The 25,403-nt window shown below is 45.9% G+C and overlaps 1 protein-coding gene across 4 annotated transcripts in view; it reads right to left on the reverse strand.

Annotated features, from left to right (window-relative positions):
- The window catches only part of B3GNTL1 (UDP-GlcNAc:betaGal beta-1,3-N-acetylglucosaminyltransferase like 1), a 114,483-nt gene that overhangs the window by 59,252 nt on the left and 29,828 nt on the right, over positions 1-25,403 (reverse strand). For 3 of the 4 annotated variants that reach the window (XM_053569267.1, XM_053569264.1, XM_053569265.1), the window contains exon 5: positions 3,291-3,356. The exons of the other annotated variant lie outside the window; for it this stretch is intronic. In XM_053569267.1, the coding sequence (XP_053425242.1) occupies positions 3,291-3,356 (66 nt within the window). The remainder of the gene's footprint in view (positions 1-3,290; positions 3,357-25,403) is intronic. 4 annotated transcript variants of the gene reach the window in all.

The raw sequence follows: 25,403 nt of genomic DNA on the forward strand, positions 1-25,403 counted from the left end.
GAAGGAGGGAGGTGGGTGGGGCTTTGGTGTGTGTCACACTTTATGGGGGCAAGACATGATTGCAAGAGGGACTTTACCTAACAATTGCAATCCGTGTAACCTGGCTTATTGTACCCTCAATGAATCCCCAACAATAAAAAAAAAAAAAAAAAAAAACAAGATTTATGCAGGTCATGAATTAAAAACAAAAAATCCAGCCACACAATATCAACCTTGCTAGAGCTCACTTTGTTTTAGTGCAACAAACTGTTACGACACACTTAATTTTGGTGCAGAAGTCTTAGTGTAGAAGAAATGTCCAAATGTTCCACCTATCTATATAGTTGGGAGAAAAATGTGGCTCCAGAGAGCAGCATTTCTCTCCTGAGTGCTGGAATACAGTATCTAGAGGAATTTAATAAAAAGATGTTGAAGTTCTATAACCTAAAACTTTTAAAAAATCTATAAAAATGTAAATCAAAGTCAATGTGGTGACTCACACCTGTAATCCTAACACTCTGGGAGGCTGAGGTAGGTGGATTGCCTGAGCTCAGGAGTTCGAGACCAGCCTAAGGAAGAGCAAGACCCCATCTCTAAAAATAGCTGGGTGTTGAGGCAGGCACCTGTAGTCCCAGCTACCTGGGAGCCTGAGGCAAGAGGATCACTTGAGCCCAAGTGTTTGAGGTTGCTGTGAGCTAGGAGCATGTGCATGCTGTGAGCATGGCACTCTACTGAGGGCAACAAAGTGAGACTATGTCTCAAAAAAAAAAGGAAATCAAGGTTGTTTCATTAAGAATTTAAGACAAACTGACAGTTTTTCCCCAAATTCCTAAGTAACCCTAAATATTCCAGTTCATTTGAACCTATGTCATGGAGAACTGCCAAAAGCAACTTCATTAATCCAGCCAATCTCTTTCATTTTTTCAGTATGGAAATGAAAGATATAGAAATGAAAACATCTGAAAATACCTCATTTTTAAAGTGTCAACATTCAGTACAGAATTCTTTGTAAGTTTCCAATGTATACTTGGAAAGTGTCATCTCCAATTGTATAAAAAAATCACTCTGAACAAAAAATGTGGCACCTTACGTAAGTGCTTTGAGTAAGGATGGCTCAGCCTCATTACACAAATGCACAGTTTCCACCCCAGGGGGAGTGGGGCGGGTTCCTGGGCTCATGCAGGTGTAGGGATAGGCAAACGCAGAGAACCATGGCAGGTCGAGCAGGATATAGCTCCACACCTTGTCATTTCCCCTTCTTGGACTTCTGTAAGTAGTAGTGTCACACCTTTCAGACCCAATGGAAGAAACTTCTGGAAATCCCAGTCTCTGCATTTTCTAATATAAACTGCACACAGGAATACATACTGAAGGACTTTCCCCCATGTTTTCCCTCTTTCTAAAGGAACCAGACCCCCCCACCCAAATACATATAGTTTATGCATTGAGCCTCCCTTTTCATGTAACTGAAAACTCCCAACTGTGCCTTTGGAGGTGAGGGCAGAAATCCCTGTGAGTAACTCATGACCACAGGGCCCAGAGTGCCACGACAGCACCAGCAGACATTGGCTGACACTTTCCCCAAGTATTTATTTAACAGCAAGGGGTAAGAAATGAAATATTCTATGTGGGTAAACTTCCAAAAACCGACTTCTGGAGTCTGTGGTAAACAATTGTTATGAATACACACATTTACGCATATTTGTGGTTCCTAAACTTAGTTGTGTCATGACCCTGTTAAGAATCTGGTGCAAGCCTCAGACTCTCATACCCCCTGAAAAATGTACCCCTACATAAGCCCCCACAGCCTCCCCTGGGGCCACTGAGCTTCCCAGGACCTTGTACACCATGACAGAGGCAGCCCCGAAGGCTCCTCTGCCCCTGAGAAGGTGGTCTGTGTCTCAGTTTGCTTCCTGTTTGTGTTCACCACCAGAGACATATACCCTGTAGAGACACAATCTGAGACACTCACCATCTGAGACACCCAACCTGAGAAACCCACCTGAGCTGCCCAACCTGAGGCAACTATCTGAGACATGCACCAGAGACACACACCTGAGGCATGAACCCGAGACACACACCTGGGACACGCAACTGAGACACAGCCTGAGACACACAATCTGAGACACGTACCCGAGGCAAGTACCTGAGACACGCAACCCGAGGCACACAATCTAAGACACACGTCTGAGGCGTGAACCCGAGACACACACCTGGGACACGCAACTGAGACATGCACCTGAGACACACACCTGAGGCATGAACCCGAGACACACACCTGGGACACGCAACTGAGACATACAACCTGAGACACACAATCTGAGACACGCACCCGAGGCAAGTACCTGAGACACACACCTGAGGCATGAACCCGAGACACACACCTGAGGCACAATCTGAGACACGCACCCAAGGCAAGTACCTGAAACACACACCTGAGGCACACAATCTAAGACACACGTCTGAGGCATGAACCTGGGACACACACCTGGGACATACACCTGAGACACGCACCTGAGACACACACCTGAGGCACGCACCTGAGGCAGTCAGGCTCCCAACACAGTGGGGGACCCAACCTGCTTACAGGACCAGGCCATGTAAGCACATGCACTCAGGGACGCCATACTGGGCATTCCACTGGGGAGAGCAGCATGACCAGGGGGCCACCCGAGGGTGAGCAGCAGTGTACCCAGATGCACATTATGGTGATGGGTCAGCTCACGGATTTTTCCATGTCTGAACTAGGGGATCACCATTGTAATTCAAAGGTTTCTTCTAAGATGTTAGTGGGAAGTCCTGTCAGGAGCTACAGGGTTGCTGCCACGGCCTGTGATGGTGGCTCCATGGCTCCTACCTGCAGGGGAGGGACTCTGCAGAAGAAAATGCCCACCCACATGCTCAGGGACAGCCTGCCCCACAGCCTGCCTGGGGGCAGGGGCATGATGACCCATTCTCATGAGCAGAGCCATAATTGGAGGGTATCTAAATAAGAAAAAGAATTTTTTTACATTGACACACTACAGCTTTCAGCCTGTTTTCATGTCTAAGGTGCTCTTGAAAATGCTGATTAAAAATAAGCAAACAAAACCCTGTGTGCCCATTTGAATATAGAAGTGCTATCGAAAACAGAGGCATGTTGTTCTTCAAAGGACAACACACAGTGTTCAGAGGCATACCAGCTGCAAGTCATTCTCTGGGACTTGGCAGTCTTACCACAGACTAAGGAAAAGTAAGTCTTCATTAAAAAAACCACCCTGGTAATTTCATCAAAAGGTGGTAGCAAGACAGAAAAGGAGGTGAGGACTTACGCTCGTTGGGTGCTGGAGGGCGGTAGCATGCTGCAGTCTCACTCTCTGAGGCATCATCACATCATCCTGCAGCAAAGAGCACACATTAGGTCCACAGAAAGCAACTTCTACATACAAGTAAGAAAAGGGCAGACAGCCTGGTGACCGAGCAGAGAGCCCCTGCCTGTCATGTGAGACCACAGGATGTCTGGCAGGCCACAAACCTCATCAGCTAAGAGGGTGGGGGGATAAAAGCCTCTGGCTGTCTGCAGTGGGACAGAGGAGGTAGCATGGCCAGAGTCCACACACAGGCCCAGCTGCCATGAGGACAGCTCAGCTGTTCTGGGACACAGTTTGCACCACCCGGGAGAGCTGAAGACACGTTTCCGAGACCCTATGTGGAAAGAAGAAGACACATATGCACAGGAGCACTGAGCCAGTGCGGGGACAGTCCCGACCACAGACACTCGTGGGTGAGTAAACCACACTGTCACCTCTGAACCCCACTCAGCTCTAAAGCTAAACTGCAGCTGTACACAACATAAGTAAATTTCACACACTTATGTTCAGCAAAAGCAAGAATGTACACAGTATTAATTCCATTTATGTAAATTCAAACTTGAGCAAAATTTGCCATTTTATTCATGAAATGCACATATAATGCAAACCATAAAGAAAAGCAAGGACATCATGACGCTGACAGTCACAGTGGTGGCGCATGAGGACAGAGGCGGGCAGGACAGTACCAGAGTGCGGGCAATGGGGGCTCCTGACCCAGTGGAAGCCACATGTGCATTTCTTTCGTAATTGAGCCATAAGGTGTGTATTTATGTCTGTACATCTTTATGTAGGTATATCTTATTTCATAATAAGATAAAGTGTTTTAAATGGAAAAAACAAAGGTTTAAGCTTTTACTAAAAGATACAATATACTAAACAGAACTAAAAATAATGTCATCAGGAGGATACCTTTAAATTGAGCAGTAAGATGAACTAAAGACCCACATTTATGTCTCTTAACTCAGAAAAACAAGTCTTATGAGCATTCTGATAATACGGTGATGTGTGAATAAGGTGTCTGAGATGAGCCGGGTGGGGCATGAGAGGAGGAGGGAGGAAGGGGAAAGAAGAGGGAGGAGGGAGAGGAGGAAGAGGGGGAGGAGGCGGGGGTGGGGTGGTGGTGGTGGTGGTGGTGGTGGTGGTGGTGGTGAGCTAAAAGCCAGCACATGGCCTTAATGGATATTGCACAGGAAGAGCTTGAGGGGCCGAAGGAGAGGCAGGCAGCTTATGGGGTGCCTGGCCCCACCCGGGAGCAAATCCCCACCTGCCTCCAACACAGGGGAGATTCATCTCTGGCCTGGAGTCCACACACTAAGGCAACCACATCCCAAACCCCCTGGACAGGGGTATTACTCATACTTTCTAGAACGAGGGTCAGCTCAGTTCTTGTATTTAGTCATCCCTCAAAAATATTTGTGGAACCTGGAGGACATTATGCTACATGACACAAACCAGGCACAAGTTCTCACTCATAGGCAGAAGCTACAAATTGATCCCATGGAATGATGGTTACCCAAGGCTGGGCAGGGTGGTGGGGGATGAAGAGATTAATGGCACAAACAGAGTCAGTTAGAAGTACAAGACCCAGCATTCAACAGTACAATAGGGCCATTGTAGTTAATAATTTATTATATTTTTCAAAATAGCTACAAGATTTGGAATGCTCCCAATGTAAAGAAATGACAGATGTTTGAAGTGATGGATGTCCCAATTATCCAGATTTGGTCAGTGCACCTTGTATGCAAAATATCACAGGTACCCCATTAATATGTACAAATATTACATATCTATTAAAAAGTTTTAAAACTATTTGTAGAACAAATTAATTGATTTTCAATTCATCTCACCATGTACAAAACACTTACATATACTCTTTTTTAATCCCTATCACACTCTTCCATGGCTGGAGACAGAACAGCAATAATATCCTCATTTGGCGGCTCAGAAGGGCTATGTAACTTGCCCAGAATCTCATAGCAGTCTCATGTCAAGGTTAAAATTTGACAGAGTGCCATATCTACTGTCATGGTCTTCCACACATGATCTCGTTCCCAGCCAAGGATGTGCAGCAGGGGCCCACACTCGTGAGGTGCCTGGCCTCACCAGGCTCCCAACACCCTGAAGCCACTGGCTTTGCAGGACAGTGGAAGGGCCTTTGAAGTCACAGTTGTAATGCCAGCGATGTGACAAAACCTGGTGCGGCTGAGGCAAGGTCCTTCAGAAGGTGGCATGTGCTCTGAGGGAGCCTCTAATACCTGGGGGTGCTTCTCCCACAACCAGGACCTGGGGGCAGGAATTCAGGGGGGAAACAGGATGGCACCATCACCTATACCACAACCCATGAGGAAAGTTGCTGCATCCTGTTTCCTGACTTTATGCTCTGGGAGTCCCAGGTATGCAAGAGGGATGCTGCCACCGGGAGACACAGTGATGACACCATTCACCTAGGGGCCAAGCAGGGGGCTGCAGTGCTGGCTTGGGAACTGATCCCACAAACAGGAGAGGCTATGCAGAGTGTGCCCTGGTATCACCATGGCCTGTGGCCCGGACTTAGAAATGAAGATTTGGGTGTCAGCCAACAGGCACAGAACCTCGACTGCTGAGGGCAAGGGGCAGGCAGAGTGGGAGTGGACACAGGGTTACAAATCTAGCTGCAACCTCCAACCAGGTGCAGTGATGAGGACTCCAACTGTTGTGCTCACTTTCTCATTTACTATGAATATGCTGTGTGTACGTGTATATATATCAAGTAAATGTCTTTGTTTTCTTTCCTCTTATTCCCTTATCACGTAACATAACACAGCATGAGTATAAATAAATGGTTTCTCTTTTTTTTTAGAGACAGACTCTCGCTTTGTTGCCCTTGGTAGAGTGCTATGGCATCACAGCTCAAAGCAACCTCCAGCTCTTGGGCTTAGGCAGTTCTCTTGCCTCAGCCTCCTGAGTACCTGGGACTACAGGTGCCCGCCACGACGCCCAGCTATTTTGTTGTTGTTGTTGCTGCAGTTTGGCCGGGCCTGGGTTCAAACGCACCACCCTCAGTATACGGGGCCGGCGCCATATTCACTGAGCCACAGGCACCGCCCTAAATAAATGTTTTATATCAGTATTTAATTATTGTTAATTTTATATCATAGTATTTATATTTTAGGATATAAAGAAAATAGTAAACACCACTCAAAGACTTTTTGCTGCCTCTTCAGGGAAAGGGAGTGTGCATTCTAGGTTGTATGTGGGATAGTGGCCTCACATCATGTGGAATGATGATTTATTATCTATATTTGGAGATTAAATAAGGTTTGAGGAAATGTGTATGGTGTCAAGTGGACAAGGGGCAGACTTGTGATGTTAATCATGATCAACTAGACTGGCTCAGGTGCCCAGGTAGCTGGTGAAGATTTCTGGGTGTGTGTGTCCAGGAGGGTGCTTGTGGGCCAGTTTAGATTTGGATCAGACTGAGTGAAGAAGACCCTCCTTCCCAAAGGCGCGGGCAGCACCCCATCTACTGAGGGCATAACAGAGCAGGAGGCAGAGGAGGGATGAATTTTTCTCTGAGCTCGAGCTGGGATATCCACCTCCTGTCCCTGGACAATGGAACTCCTGGATCTTGGGCCTGACAGACCAGGGCTCACTGCAGGGGTCCCACTTCTCAGGCCTTCGAGCTCCTACACCGCTGGCTGTCTTGGGCCCCTGGCCTGCAGACAGCAGGACATGGGGCTTCTCTGTGATTACATAGCTATTCCCTCACAATAAATTACTCCCTACATATCTATATGTACATATAAACAAATATCCCCTATTGGTTCTGTTTCTCTGAGGAACCCAGATTAACCAACATCCCAATTTTAGAGCTCAAGGATCTGTGTAGAAACCATAAGTGCTCAGAATTTCCTAGCTCTCAAGAAGCCAAAGAACACTCAAATATAATTTTCCACCTCTTCTACTAGAATTGTCTTCCTTGCTGGCTGTTAAAGTCAACATCTGCAAATACAAAGAGACTAAGAAAGACATTAACATACTCACTGACCAAAACATGGAGAAATTCAAGGGTGAGTGCAGTGAGCAAACATTCAAGCCAAAAAATGAACAGCAAAGCAGGTGCTCCAACCATTCAGCACATACAGTGACTCTGCAGATGATAAATAAGCTCCTTGTTCTCCAAGACCACGCTGAAAGAGGAAAAAACTTGCTGAAAGATGTGGGAATGAAAAGATCTTTCGTCCCCATAACACACCCAGATGTGTGTGTGCCAGTTGGGGGCTGTGACCCTCCCCCACCCTCACAGGGCCACAGGTCCCCTGCAGGCCATGGCCCACCGGGCTCACAGTCAGTGCCAAGTGCCAGGAACCGGTTTTAGCAAAAGTCACTGGTGTCAGAAATGCAGGCGAGAGGTGCCAACAGGACAGACACAAATGTTGTTAAGCACAAACTACAAAGTGAAAGCTGCGTATCCAGTGCTGTCCCATGTATGTCTGGAGATGGTCTCTTCTTACAACGTGAGGTTCAAAACCTCACCATTTGTTTGTCCTAATGTGTGCAAAATTCCCAGACTGGCTAAAATTCCACAATGATAACCAGTTAAGAAGGGTTCTTGGCAGCCTAAGGAAAGTAATTTTAACGCATTATAAAAGTAACACTGACTCAGAATGAAGCACTGTTTCCTTTCTCACTATAAAAATACGGGTGGGAAAAGGCTGCTCTTGTCAAAGAATTTCAGAGTCAAAAGACACCTGGAGCTCTGAGTTTAAGTGGCCTCTGAGCAAGGTGCTCATAGCTAGGGCACAGTCCTAGGAGGCCCTCTGGTCTCAGTGGGCCAGATGCGACAGAGGACAGAGGAGTGATGTGCATGTGGCCTCCCTCTGGGGTGAGTTACAAGGAGAAGCAGAAGAGTTACTTTCCTGTGATTCGCTACAAGCTGGTGGTGCTAAAGGTCAAATGCCCTGGTCTGCAGAGGGACCAACAAAGGAACAGCCCTGCTCCGGCCAAATAAGAAAGTCCTGTGCACCATAGTAAAAGTTCTAACAGCCTCAAAGAGAGTTAACAAGACAGGAGGGAACTACCCGAAGACAGCCACCTAGAGAGCCACTCGTCTGCCCTAAGGCCTCGTCTTTCACCTGTGAGTGAAAGTCAATCCTCAAGCCCCCCAGCCAACTGAATGGACTCCTCATCATCAAAAGACCGCCCCCCCCCCAAAAAAAAAAAAATCCTGAAAGCTGAGTTGTTAGCCCTGAGAAGGGAAGTTAGACAGGCCCAGTTATGTTTTGTCCCTTTTGGAGTTATTTTTTGCAACAATAAGATACAAAATCACTAACAACTTTGAGGCCTTGTAGGGCAACTGTTAAACCACACCTGCAGGTCATCAATTTACTTAGCAGAGTACTTGAGTCTCAGTATGTGTCCTGTGGCTTGTCTCTGATTAATAGAATTCCTCAGCTTAACAGGTCTAAGCCACATACAAATCTTCATTTCTTTACCAACTACAAATCAAAGAATCTTTAAACCCATCCATAACCTGTGATGCCTCCCACCTCATTGTATACCTTGTATACAAACCCATGTATATCTTCCATGTATTGATTATGACTGTTATGTGTAATTTCTGTCTCCTTGAAATGTATAAAACCAAACCGTGACCCCAACACAGTGAGACCACTGGCTCAGGGCTTCCTGGTTGTGGCTCTCCAGGGCATTGTCACACAGAGAATCATACAAACAGAATGGCCAATAAACAAAGATAGCTGGGTATATTAGTAAAAATATACAAAATACCAGGCAATAAAAGCTTCAGATATTCAAATTATCAGATAAAAAATATTTTTAAGGTGGCACCCATAGCTAAGTGGGTAGGGTGCCAGCCACATACACCCAGGCTAGCAGGTTTGAACCCAACCCAGGGCAGCTAAAACAATGACAACTGCAACAATAACAAAATAGCAGGGCGTTGTGGTGGGCCCCTGTAGTCCCAGTTACTTGGAAGGCTGAGGCAAGAGAATCGCATAAGCCCAAGAGTTTGAGGTTACTGTGAGCTGTGACACCACAGCACTCTACCCAGAGTGAGACAGCTTGAGAAAAAAAAAATTTTTTTTTAAACCGATGCACATTTTATTTTAAAAACTTAAAAAGATATAAGACACAAACCAGACATAAAGGACAAATATGGTCACATAAGGTTATCTAGAATAGTCAAATTGTTAGAGACACAAAGTAGAATGGTGATTGTGGGGGGCTACAGGAGCTGAGGTCTAACAGGTACAGACTTTCAGTTGAGGACAGTGAAAAAGTCTTGTTGGCTTGGAGGTGGGCAGTAGTGACAGCCACAGCAACATGAATGTGCTTCATGCCATCCCACTATACACTAAAAAATGGTAAATTTCATGCTCTATACATTTTGCCACACACAAAAAAACTAAAAGGCTTGAAGTATTAAATAGAACATCCAGAAATGAAAGAAAATAAAAATGCAAATCAAACACAACACGGACAAATAAAATAGATATTTCTAAAGAGATAATCGATGACCTTGGAAATACACTTTAAAAATTATTCAGAATTCAGCATGAAAATACAAGATGAAAACGAGAGAAAAAAAGAAGAAAGAACAGGAGGCTGTGACGTTGAGGACGGGACAGAGACAACACGTGAAGAAACACAGCTGAAAAGTCTCTAAAATGGATGAGGACACTGGTCCAGCTCCTGCAAAGCCCAAGTCAGATAAACTGCAGAAATCCCAAGGCCACGTCCACTTCAGGGTAGGTTGCTTCAGACCAATATTTTCAATAAGACTAACTGGAAAAGTTATAAAAATACTAAAAACAAAACACCAGTTAGAAGGCCCTGGAAAGCCACTAACGGCACAGGAAGGGTAGGACCAAAAGGTGGAAGAGCCAGAGGTGAGGAGAACGGCGCCTGGGAGCAGGGTATGAGGCCGCCTGCCTGCCAGGAACCTGGGCCAGCCTGGGGAGGGCAGGGGGATGAGACCACCTGAACCTCATTTACCTCTACAATCAACACTGTGGACAGAATACTGACTCTGAGCAGTGTTTCTGCCGGCTCTCGTGGCCAGAGGGATACAAGGGGGTTCAGAGACCTATGAGGAAGGGGCCTGGGGGATACTCCAGGTCTGATTCCATAGGGTTATGTTCTGGCGTCAGGGCAAACAGGACCTAGGGGGCTGATGCGCCTGATCTTGTCCATGAGAAGCAAAAATAAACCTTTCAATTCCTAGAACTTTGCATATTCACTTTCCAGTACACAATTAAAATGAAAGCAGGCTACACAAAGCCAAAATGTCACTCAGACAAACAGAAAAAGAAAACATAAAACAGACACACAGGGAACCAGATAACAGAGCTAGCAAACATGGAGTTTGACGTACTTCAGGTATAATGTATAATTAATATGTATCCAGGAATTAAAAATAGCAATTTCAAAGATGCTCTTACTTTAAAAAAAAATCAGAACTTCTACAAAAAAAAAAAAAAAGACAATAACAAATTAAGAGTTCAGGGCGGCGCCTGTGGCTCAAAGGAGTGGGGCGCCGGCCCCATATGCCAGAGGTGGCAGGTTCAAACCCAGCCCCGGCCAAACACTGCAAAAAAAAAGAATTCAGGGCAGTGCCTGTGGCTCAGTGAGTAGGGTGCCAGCCCCATATACTGAGGGTGGCGGGTTCGAACCCGGCCCCAGCCAAACTGCAATAACAAAAAAAATAGCCGGGCATTGTGGCAGGCACCTATAATCCCAGCTACTTGTGAGGCTGAGGCAAGAGAATCACCTAAGCCCAGGAGTTGGAGATTGCTGTGAGCTGTGATGCCACAAAACTCTACCAAGGGCAATAAAGTGAGACCCTATCTCCTCAAAAAAAAAAAAAAAAAAAAAAAAATTTAAGAATTCAACAGATGAGTTTGACAGTACAGTAAACACAACTAAAGAGGGAATTAAAGGAAAGTAAAATACAGACAAGCAGCCCAGAGAATCCTGGGTCAGAAACAGGAAGCAAACAGGAAAACTGGCATGGGACTCAGACAGAGGGGAGCAGACAGGTGTGAGGCGTACAATGGGAGGGAAAGTACTTCAGAGGTGATGGCTGAGAATTTCACAAAGTCAGGCAAAAATGAGAAATGTAAAATTTTAAAAATACTACAAACACCAAACAAGATACATTTCTAAGAAGTTTTAAGGACACACTGTGCAGGCCTCCCCTCCAGTCTCCCCTCCCCTTCTTCCCCTCTAGCCTCCTCTCCCCTCTCTCCCACTAGGCCAGGGCCAACCCCCCTCCCCAGCCTGGCTCAATGGGAGGATAAGAAGACCTTTATGGCAACCTCCTTCCACTTAATGAACAGTTAACTTGTGTATATGTTAACTGACCATTTGTGTTATCAGTAAGGCTATCAGTCAAAAGTCACACAAATTTTCAAATGTGTGGGTGTTGATGCTCCCAACTGCCACATCATTCTAGGGTCCACTGAATTTATTTTGAGAAGAAGAAAGAGGTCATGGGAGGGGGGAGGAAGGGGCTTCTGAGGTGGTTATTTTCTATAGCTGCTGCATACACATTTGCTTTAAAATAATTTATTGAGTTGTAGGTTTACATTTTATGCTCTTTATCTTTTTTCACAATGAAAGGATGAAACAAACAAAATCTGAACATGACAAAGATGCCACTAGAATCACTTCTATTCAACATTGCACTGGAGGTTTGAGTCAGCAACACAAGCCAAGCCCTGAACAAGGAATGAGAGTCTCACACATTGGAACGAAGGTGAAAGAATGTTAACAGGTGACATAATCATTCATAGTAAATGTTAAAGAATATACAAAATAACCTACTAGAACAGTGGTTCTCAACCTTCCTGATGCCACGGCCCTTTAATACAGTTCGTGTGGGTCATGACTCACAGGTTGAGAACTGCTGTAGTAGAATAAGCTAATTTAGCAAATTTATACCAGTAAAACTAGGAGATGAATTCTTTAATACCACTTCAATAGCACCAAAACCCATAAAATACTTAGGGGTGTTAAATTTATGTTTAAGAACTATATCTTCAAAATTACAAAGTATTACTGAGAAAGATTTAAGGAGGCCTAAATAAATGGAAAGATAAAACCATGTTTATGTATTGGAAGATTCAATATTGTTTCAATCTTCAAATGATCTTTAGACTCAATACAATCCCAATAAAAATCCAAAAAGCTTGACACCTTGATTCTCAAATTTTTCAAAAAATCAAAGGACTTAAAAAGTCCAACAAAACCATTTTGAGAGGGAAGAACAAAGTTGGAGGACTTACAACACCTGATCACCAGGCACTACGGTCACCAAGACAGCCTGGAACTGGTCTAAAGTGAAATGGAGGTCAGCAGAATACAGCACAGAGTAGAGAAGAGACTCCAGCCTGCTTTTTGGTCATCTGATTTCCAACTGAGGCGACAAAGCAATTCAACAGAGAAAGAACGGTAATATTGGAGCAGCTGAATATGCATGTGAAAACCCTCAGCCCCTACTCTGCACCACACCCAAAAATTAACTTGAAATGGATCACTGAGCTAAGAGTAAAAGGCTGGGTACCAGAAGTGGGGCACTGCAATACTGGCATCCCTGAGGCTGAGGCAGGAGGGTCACTTGAGGCCAGGAGTTTGAGACCAGCCTGGGCAACAGAGAGAAAATCCATTTCTACAAAAAATAAAATAGGGGCGGCGCCTATGGCTCAGTCGGTAAGGGGCCGGCCCCATATACGGAGGGTGGCGGGTTCAAACCCGACCCCGGCCAAACTGCAACCAAAAATAGCCGGGCGTTGTGGCGGGTGCCTGTAGTCCCAGCTACTCGGGAGGCTGAGGCAAGAGATTCGCCTTAAGCCCAGGAGTTGGAGGTTGCTGTGAGCTGTGTGAGGCCACGGCACTCTACCGAGGGCCATAAAGTGAGACTCTGTCTCTACAAAAATAAAAAATAAAAAATAAAATAGAAAAATTAGCCAGGCATCAGGGCAGGCCCCTGTATTACCACCTACTTGGGAGGCTGCGGCAGGAGGATCACTTGAGCCCAGGAATTGAAAATTGTGGTGAGCTATGATGACACCACAGAACTCCAGCCTTGGCAACAGACTAATAATAATAATGGAGTGTAGAAGTCAATGTTACAAAATATACAACATAAAACTAAAAAACTAATAGAAAATAAAGAAGAAAATCTTGTAGATGAGAAACAAAAAGCACAAATCTTATTTAAAGAACGGATAGAATAAGAGGGACTTTATCTACCAATGCAATCAATGGAACCTAATTCTTTGTACCCTAAATGAATCCCAAACAATTAAAAATAAGCCTGATAGAAGACAATTTTAGGAAAGTGAGGGATGTGGATGGAGGCGGCTGTTTAGTGGGCATGACTTGGGCTGCTTCAGTGATGGATGTGCCCAAGACTCTGACCCCACCACAGCGAGACACACCAAGGAGGGGAGCTGCACTTATGTCGCAGGAGCACATGCAAGTGAAACATGAATGGGGAAAACAAATAAAAATTAGAATAAGTAAAAGAAAATAAAATGACTGGAAGAACTTACATATATATATAAATCTTTAAACTCACTACTAACACAAACAACTTTTAAAAAAATGTCAAAATATTTGGACTCCCCATACAAGAAGCTAAAAGCACCTAAGTAACTGCTCGGATCCTGTAGTCACCAGGGAGGTAAAGGCTGAACATGAAAGGGGAGCAGCACCACCAGAGCTCCAGCAGTTCATGAGAACACGGAGCTACGGGACTCCAGTAAAACGGGTCAACCTCTTTGGAAACAGTTTTGGGTTTCTTTTTCTATTGTTTTTAATATTCTTTGTAAAGAAAAGGTCTTGCTTTGTTGGCCTAACTAGTCTTGAGTGTCTGCCTTTGGGGTCTTCCTGCCTTGGCCTCCTAAAGTGCGGGATCACAGGCCAGAGCTGCCACCCCTGGCCGGTTTCAAGTTCTCGCCGAATTAAACACACAGGTCTCATACCACACAGCAGTTCCACTCCTAGGTATTTACCCAAAAGAAACAAAGCCCATGTCCACAAGAAGACTTGGACACAAATTTTCACAGCATCTTTGCTCATAATAGCAGCCAAATGTTCATCAATAGGCAAACACACAAACAAACAATTTGTGAGTACACCTACACTGGAATGTATAACACTCAGGAATAAAAAAGAGTGCACCACGTACATAACAACAGAAACATCTTGCTGAACAAAGCAAAAGCCAACCACAAGAGTACATACCGAGCAGTTCCATTTATGTGAAGTTTTAGAACAGAAAAAAAACCATAACAGAGAAAGAAATCACATGAGCGGTTGCTTCAAGGAGCCTGACTACAAGAGAATAAAGAGACTTTTGTGACCAATGGGAATGTAGGTTTCTACACAGGCATATAATCACCGTATACATTTCTCAAACTCATTAAATGCACACTTAAAATGAATGTATTTCATTATATGTAATACCCCAAAGTTGGTTTGTAAAATATCACATCTCTAATGAAACATACTCAGTATTTAGGAAAAAAACCCTTAATCTGAGTTGAGGACCGGTGGTGGTGGGTGAGGGTCCAGCACGGTGGGTAGAGGTGGGACCTGCAAGTGAGGACCCGCTCAGAGGCCGCCTTATAAATACACCCCACATGCAACTCGTCCTCAGGTCAGAGAGTGACGACTGACAGGGTTCCAAGAGGCAGCCTGTAGCAACCCTGCCAGCACTGGTACCAAAGAGTCACTCTACACTCAAGAGAATACAGGTCTGCCCAGAGACCTGGATATGCACCTGTGCAGTGGGCTCAGGAGGCTGCGTTTTCATCACAGTCTCCCACGTACTCTGCAGGAGCTGCTGAACAAATACCCAGGTCACTCCCCTTTCTTATGCCTTAAAATGAACACATTCCACAAAAACAACATTTCAGAAGCTCACTACTGTGTGGGGCATTGGTAACAAAGTCAACAAGTTCAGTGGATTCAACAAGAGCTGCCAACAGAGACTGGCAAATGTGGCAGCTCAACCTGAAGGCACCTTCCAAGGCTCACACAAGCCTGTTCCTCAGCCACTTTTTGTTTTTCTCTGTCCAGGAGAAACCTTTCTGAACATTAGTGTTCACAACAAGGAACATCTCTTCTTGCAAAGAGAAAAAGTAGAGGTGTCCACCCAGTGGAGCCTTCCCGATGTGCGGTGCGGTTGCCTGTTGGAAACGAGGGCTCTGCTTGCTTTCCCGGCAGTCTGCTTTGCACTGTGGTACTATGGTCCTGTGGCCGTGCCCTGAACCCGCTAAAACCCTCCAGGCCTTCAGTCTAAAACACAGCCCATAATTTTTCTCCTGGAAAAAGAAAGGAGGACTGAACACAACAGAAGGGAAGGGAGTGGTGCATGTGGTCAGGAGCAGAACTGGCCAGGTGCCCCAAGTGGGCAGCAGCTACTCTGCAAACTAAGGCGACGCCAACAGCCGCAGAAGAGCTGGCAGGTGCTTCAGTCACTGTAACACCTTTAAAACAATTCTCTGTGCAAAACTGAATTTTCTGTGAATTGTTCATTTTAATAGAGGAATGTATGTTTACATCATTTGATGCACTATTGAAGGCAAAATGAAAAATATGATTTTTTTTTTTTGTAGAGACAGAGTCTCACTTTACCACCCTCAGTAGAGTGCCATGACGTCACAGGACTCACAGCAACCTCCAGCTCTTGGGCTTTCGTGATTCTCCTGCCTCAGCCTCCCGAGCAGCTGGGACTACAGGCGCCCGCCACAATGCCTGGCTATTTTTTGGTTGCAGTTCAGCCGGGGCTGGGTTTGAACCTGCCACCCTTGGTATATGGGGCTGGCGCCCTACTCACTGAGCCAATTTGAAAACAACTGAAGGTCACCTAATTATAGACAATGAAACATGTAGTTTTCTATACACCACTAGCTGAGACCTACAGGGTGATACAGGGCCCTAACCAGCAGGATCTGCAATGCTGACAACAGGGAGCAAGACCAGGCCCTAACCCAGGCTCACTCTCCCAAGTACTAAGAACTTCTTATTTGTTCCTGAAGTTCAGCAGAGTCTGCAAAGCTGACACCAACATTCTTTTCTCAACAATTCTCAGCTAAAATCAACAAGTCAAATACAGAAATAAGGTGGCAGAAGTAAAGGAGATGAGAAAAACAAACATCCTGACAGAGCTGGTAACATCTGCACTTAGTAAGTTACTGACCAGTATGCTATTCTAAATATAGAGAAAATAACATTGTTCAGTTCAGTTACCTCTTAGCAACCACCATACCCTGCAGTTGAATGCTTTGGCAGGTTTCTTGGTCTATTCCTGTGAAATGCCTGGTGGGAGGTGCTGGAGATCTCTGCCTCAACATCTCACCACCTCCCCACATCTGCAAAATGAGTGGGGGGAGTAGACCATGAACCTAACATTTCCCCTTAGCAGCAGTTGGAGAAAATGTTATTTAATAGCCTAAGAGGAAGAAATTGTTTTCCAGCATTAGGGAATTAGTTATTTACAAGACACTTCTTCCTGCTGACCCTTGCACGAGTCTCTCACCTAGAGGTGCTGGAGGGCACGGCGTGAGAGTGTCCCGATGAGGGGCTGCTGCCCCCACACTTCCCGTTAGACCTGCAAGTTAAGGAAATGGGTGTTCCAGACAGTCCCTACAGGCAGCAGGGCAGCACTCCTGGCTATCTGGAGGGAACCCCCATGAGAGGCCCTGTCTGGGTCCCTGGACACTCTGTCCACACTGAGGCTGGGTAAAGCTACCATCTTCACTGTGTGCCCCGACTCTGGCAGGGCTGGGAACCACTGACCTGTTAGCCAATTACTAACATCGAAACACTTCTGCTTTCTTCCTTGGGAAAAGAGAGACCAGATCATCAGACTCAACAGACCACCGAGCAGTTCCGCGCTTCAGAGAGGTGCCTGTTACACGTGTCCCACTGCTGCCAACTGACTTCGCAGCAGCTCCCAGCTAGCTATCTTCCTGACTGGCTCTCCCTGCTCTCACTGAGGCACCGACTTCCTGTGGGAGCTGCTGTTTTACTGTCATTTATCTAAATAGCTTCTTAAAGGAAAATCAAGTCACCTCCAGGAGCACATGGCAATTCCAAGAGTGCCCCGAGACCACGAGGAGACGGACACTGACTTGATGGAAGAGTCCTCACAGCCTCTGTAGTTACCTCCCAAAGCTCTAGGTGAACTTCATGGGGTGCCTGAACCCATCTATGCAATGCAGCTACCAACTGGGGGGAAAGGTGGCAATGATCTGCAGACCTGACCAGGAAACAAAGACAACTCTGGCATAGAACCAAATCTAAGCATGTTGATACATGCCCAGCAAAGGGGGACCAGGCTGGTGGCTGAGCCCTGGGAAGCCCTCCTACCCTTGGCCCGGCACAGGCTACTCACTGCGCCCAGACGAGTGCTACAATGCTGGGACAGCCATTGCCCTGGACATGACCCTCCAACTCCCGTCAGACGCCCCGCTGAAGACTGGCTGCTCACAACTGCACAGGAGGCCAGCTGGCAGTCCCAAGACCGGTCTCCCATTCTAGTCTAACTCCTGCAGAGCCGTGGATGTCCCTGAGGAGGTTGTGAGCCTACGTGCGCATCTGCTGGAAAACCCAGGAGAGGAGGAATCTGCAAGTTAGCTTCTCTTCATCAGGGGTGGGGAAAGCTAAGCCAGAAACCAAAGACACTTGGAAGCCAGGCCTCTCAGGGCCCCCAAAAGCCCCGTGGGTCGAAAGCCACCTCTGCACACACTTGCCCCAGCAGCCTGACAGCTCCCCAGAGTCCCCAGGCAGAGGGCTGTACTCATACAGAGCCGCTGAGGAGAGAGGTGATAAGGCTAATGGAGGAGGCTGGTGAAGAGCTCCTGACCTGAAGGAAAGGCTTCCCGGAGCTCAGACCCAACTCTCAAATGCAATAGCCACAGCCACAGATGAATGGACCAGGTCAACTGCAAAATGCAAAACTACCAGGGACAGAAATCAAATGGAAATGCACAAATGGTAGACCTAATGTTCAAACATAAGGAATCTCAAAAGGAGAAAGAAAAGTTTAAGAAAAAGAAGAAATGAGTTAAAACAGAAAAATTTATCTCAATTAAAAAGAAAAAAACTTGAGTTTGTGCTTGCAAAGGGCCTACCAAGTACCTTGATACACACACACAGAAAAATTCCTAAATTATAAGACCACGGGGGGGAAAAATCTTATAAATATTCAGTAACAATATTTTTACAACCAATAAAGCTCAACTGATATAGAAAGAGCGTTTGACAAAATATGACACTTATTAATGGTAAAAAAATCTGACCAACCTAGTAACAGAGAAGAGATGCCTGTACTGAATACATAGCACCTTCAGGACACCTGCAGCCAGCACCCTGGTGGGGACAGGCACAGGCGAGGATAGGCACAGGCAGGAAGATCCACAGCATACTACCTGGCATGGAGCTACCAGGGCTCTGTCAGGAAGAAACAAAACTGTCTCTATTTGCAGATGACATGAATGTCTTCATGGAAGATTCCCAGTGAGCCACAAAAACAGCCCAGACTAATAAGTCAATTCTGCAAGGTCACAGGATGCAAGGTCAATACACAAAAATGACCTCATTTCCACACACCCACACTGCAGGCGTGGACATCTACATGAGCGTCTCCTGAAAATTACAAAACATTGATAAGAGAAATCAAACACAATCTAAACTAGTGGTATCCACCCTTTTTTCTTTTCTGCCACATGTCAGAAGAATAAGCATTATCTTGGGCCACACTTAAATACACAAACACTAAGAAAGATCTGAGCAATTGAAAAGGTCTGTGCACACTCTCTGGATACCCAACATCACAGATAAGCAACACAGTCTTCAAATAATCTGCACGCAGCCCATGGGCTGCAGGTTGGACACTCCCGATTTAAATAAATGCAACAGGTTTCCCCTAAGCTCAGGAAAGGTCACAGACAACCTCTTCCAGAACTTCCTGGCATGATGGTCTTAGGGCCCAGCCCTGAGCGGCCCTCCCCCTTCTCCAGATAGCACCAGTCCTGCTCAGCATGAGGGCTCCTTCTGGCTATCGCCACATGCACACAGCCACAGGCTCCCTGATGCCCCCCTCACATCTTAGGGACTGCCCCTGAGGACTCAGGTGCTCAGCTCTCGAGGAGCCGGGTGGGGGGCATGCTTCCTGATCTCCTGAAATGCCACGATAGCACAGTCTGGGAAAAGGGACTCTCCATGGGATGTTTCTAATATGGGTGCTCTTCTACCTAATTCGCAGATATTTGGGGCTGATAGAGATGCCACCATCTTGAAGGCCCTTCCGACATTTCTGGAAAGGTGCTTGATGGCTCCTAGGCAACATCACAAAGGAAGTGTATTAAGTGAGCACAGTTCTCCGAGGAGTTGCCTTACACACGATGGGCTCTAAAATTCACTGTACACAGGCCAAGTAAGAAACCCAGAATACCATTTTCCAAGGAAATAATTTCCAAAAGGATGGCTGAGTTCCCAGACAAGCCCACCAAAGTATCTAATTCAATCTAACAACTAAAAAATTGAACACACAAACCCAAACCCCATTCATTCCTTTAACAAACACTTGCTGAGCGCTGACCCAAAGCTCCGAAACATCTGAGGGAACATCCCTCAAAAGGAAAAACAAGGACACTGTCTGCACAGGGCCACAGCTGCTGGTATGTGCCTGGAGCCAGGACTGAGGGAGCTGCCAGGGAGGCTGTGGACCCAAGCGTCCGAGGGAACTGTGGCTCTTTTGCTCCTAGTCTGTCCCAGGCCCATGGTCCATAGGGACTGTGGCTCTTATGCTCCTAGTCTGTCACGTTTGTTGCATCTGTCCCTTGCACAGCTTGTGGAAGCATTGATTACGAGAAAGAGAGCTCCAGGACTACGAGTAGCCTGGGGCTGGTCTCTCCACACGGTCATTCCCATGGACATACACTTGAATTCCAAACAGGGTTAGCAGGTCTCGTTCCAGATGACGGAACTAACCCAAATACAGCCTCAGTGCCCCAGCGGGGGCGGGGGCTTCATAAGCTCCTATTCTCTACCCATTCCTCATCAAAACGTGCTCCTTTTTAACATACAGCCTGTGGTCAAATTTTGGACTTTGTCCTCCTTGGCACGGTTCCCTTGCTGAGATAGCACGAAGCCAGACATTCGGTATCTTCGCTGACAACCACAACCGTCTTCATCCAACCAAGGGAACAAGGGAGGCCCTGAGCCCATGCTAGGGAGTTTGTGAGAGCACCGTGGTGTCAGGCTGGGTTCCGTGTGCACCCGCCTGGTACCCTCACGCTGCCTGGGGTGCTGTTCCCTCCCTGTGACAGGCCCTGAGCCTCTGAAAACCTAAACTACATATTCCCTCTTGGAGCAAATTGAAGCTACAAGTGCCTGACGAAGGCAGCAAAAAGGTAGCATCACTCTGAGCTGCTCTGCACGGAGGCGCACGATCTGACACTGCCACCAGGAAACCACAGACTGCTCGAGTTTTAGGGGCACTCTGCAAAATAAAGGCCTTGGAATCTTCAGAACTCCAGGAGGAGAATCAAGGAGGGGCTGAGGAGTCTACAGACTAGAGCAGATTAAAGGGACACACAAATAAACTCGCCCGGGACACCCTGGTCCCCACCTTGATGGGAATCACGTGGGCTGCAGGACAATACTTTGCAGGAAACCAGGACTCAGATGACACCTGGCGTGCTGGCAGCCTACTGACAAATGGTTCAGGGAAAACAAAAAGTTATTTGTGTTAAACTTGAAATTTTTCTAAGTTGTGATTGTGTTAAAGGAAAAAGAAATGGGCAAAAAGATGCAGACTTGTTTCATGGAAAAGGAAATCCACATTACCAAGCAATAAGACACTGCTCACCACAATTCCTGATCAGAAAGGCACCACTTTACTCCTGCTCAGCTGGTGAAGACGAAAGGCTGACAACAGCGAGCAAGCGCTGGACAGGGCCTGGACCCACAGCCCAGCCTGTAGCCAGTGAAAGCATAGCTGTCTGCAGGCCTCTCTCTGCATCACACATGGCAATCTCAGGTTCAGTGCAAACCTTAGAGAAACTCATGACTGCACAATGGGGTTTCCAGCAGCCAAGACCCAAGAGCAGCTCCGACATCCACACCCAGGAGAATGAGCTTGTCAGTGGATGCTGGACAGCAAACCAAAATGCAGGTAACTGGTGGAACTGAACAGAAAGCCTGAAAATAAACCTACACTGACACAGAGACTGATCTTCAACAAAAGTATCAGCATAATTAAATGGAAAAAAAAAAGACTCTTCAATAACTGGTTCTAGAACTGAATATCCATGAGGAAAAAATTAACCCTAATGTTTACTTCACACACACCACACACAGAAATTAATTTGAGATGGGTGAGAGATCTAAATATAAAAACTAAAAGATTATATAAGAAAATAACTGTTCCTTTGGGATAAGCAAATATTTCTCAGGAAAAATATTTAACTGTAAAAGAAAAAAATCAGGCTTGGCACCTGTAGCTCAGCGGCTAGGGCACCAGCCACATACACCAGGGTTGGCAGGTTTGAGCCCAGCCTGGGCCTGCTACACAACGACAACTGCAACAAAAAATAGCCGGGTGTTGTGGCGGGCACCTGTAGTCTCAGCTACTTGGGAGGCTGAGGCAAGAGAGTCACTTAAGCCCCGGAGTTAGAGGGTTGCTGTGAGCTCTGACGCCAGGGCATTCTACGGAGAGTGACATAGTGAGACTCTGTCTCAATAAAAAAAAAAAAAAAAGAAAGAAAAGAAATTGAACTTCATCAACATTATAAATTTCTACTCGCCAAAAGGCACCATGAAAATGTGAAAAAGCCACTCAGAGTAAGCAAACAGTCACAGTTCATGTCCCTGATATACAGTCACACCCACAATGTGCATACACACAACAGACTCTCACAACTCATGCTGATGATGGATAACCCATCTTTTTAAAAGGCAAAAGACTGGGTGGTGCCTGTGGCTCAGTGGGTAGGGTGCCGCCCCCATATATGGAGGGTGGCAGGTTTGAGCCCGGCCCTGGCCAAACTGCAACAAAAAAAATAGCCGGGCGTTGTGTCAGGTGCCTGTAGTCCCAGGTACTCGGAAGGCTGAGTCAGAACTGCCTACTTGGAGGTTGCTATGAGCTGTGGTGCCATGGCACTCTACCAAGGGCGATAAAATGAAACTGTCTCTTAAAAAAAAAAAAAAGGCAAAAGATTTGGGCATTTCACAAAAGAAGATTTATGAATGGCTAATAACCCTGTGAATATTACCAGCCATCAGGGAAATGTTGATTAAGACACAGTGAGGAGCATGTCATGTCTACCAGGGTAACAATGGCACCACGGCCAATAGTGTCATGCAAATGAGCAGCTGGAGCCACTGGAACCCTCACACTTGCTGATGGGAGACCAACGCCTCAAAGTTTCTTTTTCTTTTTTTCTGAGACAGGGTCTCACTCTGTCGCCAAGACTGGCAGTTTCTTTCTTTCTTTTTTTTTTATTGAGACAGAGTCTCACTTTGTCACCCTTGGTAGAGTGCTGTGGCATCATAACTCACAGCAACTTCAAACTCTCGGACTCAAGTGATTCTCTTGCCTCAGCCACCCTAGTAGCCGGGACTACAGGCACCTGCCACAATGTCTAGCTATTTTTTTTTGTTTGTTTAGCATGCTAGGGCCAGGTTTGAACCCACCAACCCTGGAGCATGTTTCTGGAGCCCAGCCTGGCAGTTTGTTTTAAGGTTAAAAATACCTTTACTCAATCAATGTTCAGTTCTACCCTAGGTATTTTCCTAAGGGAAATGAAAAATATACATCCACAAAAAAACTTATACAAGAATCTTATGGCGGGCGGTACCTGTGGCTCAGTCGATAAGGCGCCGGCCCCATATACCGAGGGTGGCAGGTTCAAACCTGGGCCTGGCCAAACTGCAACCAAAAAAAAAAAAAAAAAAAAGAGCCAGGCGTTGTGGCGGGCACCTGTAGTCCCAGCTACTCGGGAGGCTGAGGCAAGAGAATCCAGGAGTTGGAGGTTGCTGTGAGCTGTGTGAGGCCACGGCACTCTACCAAGGGCCATAAAGTGAGACTCTGTCTCTACAAAAAAAAAAAAAAAAGAATCTTATTCCTTTATTATTATAACCCAAATCGAAAACTACCCTAACATCCACAAACAACACAGAAACAAATTGTGGTATGTATATTCATTTATTGATGGCCAAGGAGGAAAGAATGAACCACCAACACACAGACAACCTACAGTCACCATTCTGCTGAGTGAAGAGCCAACCACCAAGGAGCATGTACTATGTGTCCATGTGCGTGAAATCCCAGAACAGGCAGCCAGAGTGACCCAAGCCAGGTCAGCTGTTGCTGGGCTGGGCACAGAACCCAGGAGAGCCCAGGAACCTCCTGAGCAAAGGAGGTTCTGTGTCTCCACTGGGGCATTAGCCATGCCACTACAAATTCACTTTGTACATAAATTTCACCTTGAAACTTTGTATTTTACTGTATGTAAATTTTAATTCAATTAAATCAACAGTGTCATCAATATGGATGGAATCTTAACAATATGAAGTTTTAAAATGCTCCATTTTAATATTGAGAGGCAGGGCGCGGTAGCTCACACCTGTAATCCCAGCACTCTGGGAGGCTGAGGCCGGTGGATCACCTGAGCTCACAAGTTTGAGGTCAGTCTAAGCCAGAGTGAGACCCCATCTCTAAAAATAGCCGGGTATTGTGGTAGATGCCTGTAATCCCAGCTGCTCAGATGGCTGAGCCAAGAGAATCACTTGAACCCAAGAGTTTGAGGTTGGTGTGAGCTATGACACCACGGCACTCTACCAAGGGTGACAAAGAAGGTCTCAAAAAAGAAAAAAAAAAAAGACTAAATATTGCTAAGATTAAGATCACACCTGTAATCCTAGCACTGTGGGAGGCTGAAGTGGGAGAATCACTTGAGGCCAAGAGTTGGGGACCAATCTGAGCAACATAGTGATGCCCCATCTCTATGAAAAATATAAAATGTGGCCAGGTATGGTGGCAGGCACCTGTAGTCTCAGCTTCTAGGGAGGCCGAGGCAAGAGGGTCCTTTGAGCCCAGGAGCTGGAGGCTGCAGTGAGCTGGGATTATGGCACTGCACTCAAGCAGGGTGACAGAGACCTTGTCTCTAAATAAATAAATATATGAAAGTTCCATAATATTGATATTACATACAGCATGACATCCTCTTCTATGAAGTTTAAAACTAATTAAATTTTTTAAATTTGTTGTTTCAGATGGGTATGGATAACAAAAAATGATTTTAAGGAGAGCCAGGGATGATGAGTATAAGGTGTGGGCTGACGGCCCCCAGGTGGAGGAAGGCAGGTGATGACTATGGTGAGAGCTAAGCAGTCTGCAGACCAAGCCAGCTCTTGTTTTGGGTAGCAAGTTCGTGGGTGCTCATAACATTATTAAAATAAACCTAAGGTGCAATCACAGTAACAGAAACAAACAAATGAAATGGGCCACATGTTGACAAATGATGGGAACATGTCCTGAACCAAGGATCACAATTAACTCAATTCTGTGCTCTGTGAAATCCTGAGATACAAATTTAAAAAGAAGAAATCATGGCTTGGCACCTGTAGCTCAAGCAGCTAGGGCACCAGCCACATACACCGGAGGTGGCACATTCAAATCCAACCTGGGCCTGCCAAACAACGACAATTACAACTAAAAAATAGCCAGGCATTGTGGCTGGCACCTGTAGTCCCAGCTACTTGGGAGATTGAGGCCAAGAGAATCACTTAAGCCCAAGGGTCTGAAGTTGCTGTGAGCTGTGACGCCACAGCACTCTACCCAGGGTGACAGCTTGAGACACTGTCTCAAAAAAAAAAAAAAGAAGAAGAAGAAGAAGAAATCATAATGGAAACTAGAAAACACAACCTATAATAACTTAAGATGTAACATTAAACCTACCTCTACGGGGTCCCCCAGTACTGGTAAGTTTTCCCTGAGAAGAAAACCAATTGCCTTAAAGCTCACATTGGAAAATGAAGGAAACAAGACCCTGA

The sequence above is a fragment of the Nycticebus coucang genome, chromosome 18, assembly GCF_027406575.1.
Source record: "Nycticebus coucang isolate mNycCou1 chromosome 18, mNycCou1.pri, whole genome shotgun sequence".
In the NCBI taxonomy this organism is placed as follows: Eukaryota; Metazoa; Chordata; class Mammalia; order Primates; family Lorisidae; genus Nycticebus; species Nycticebus coucang.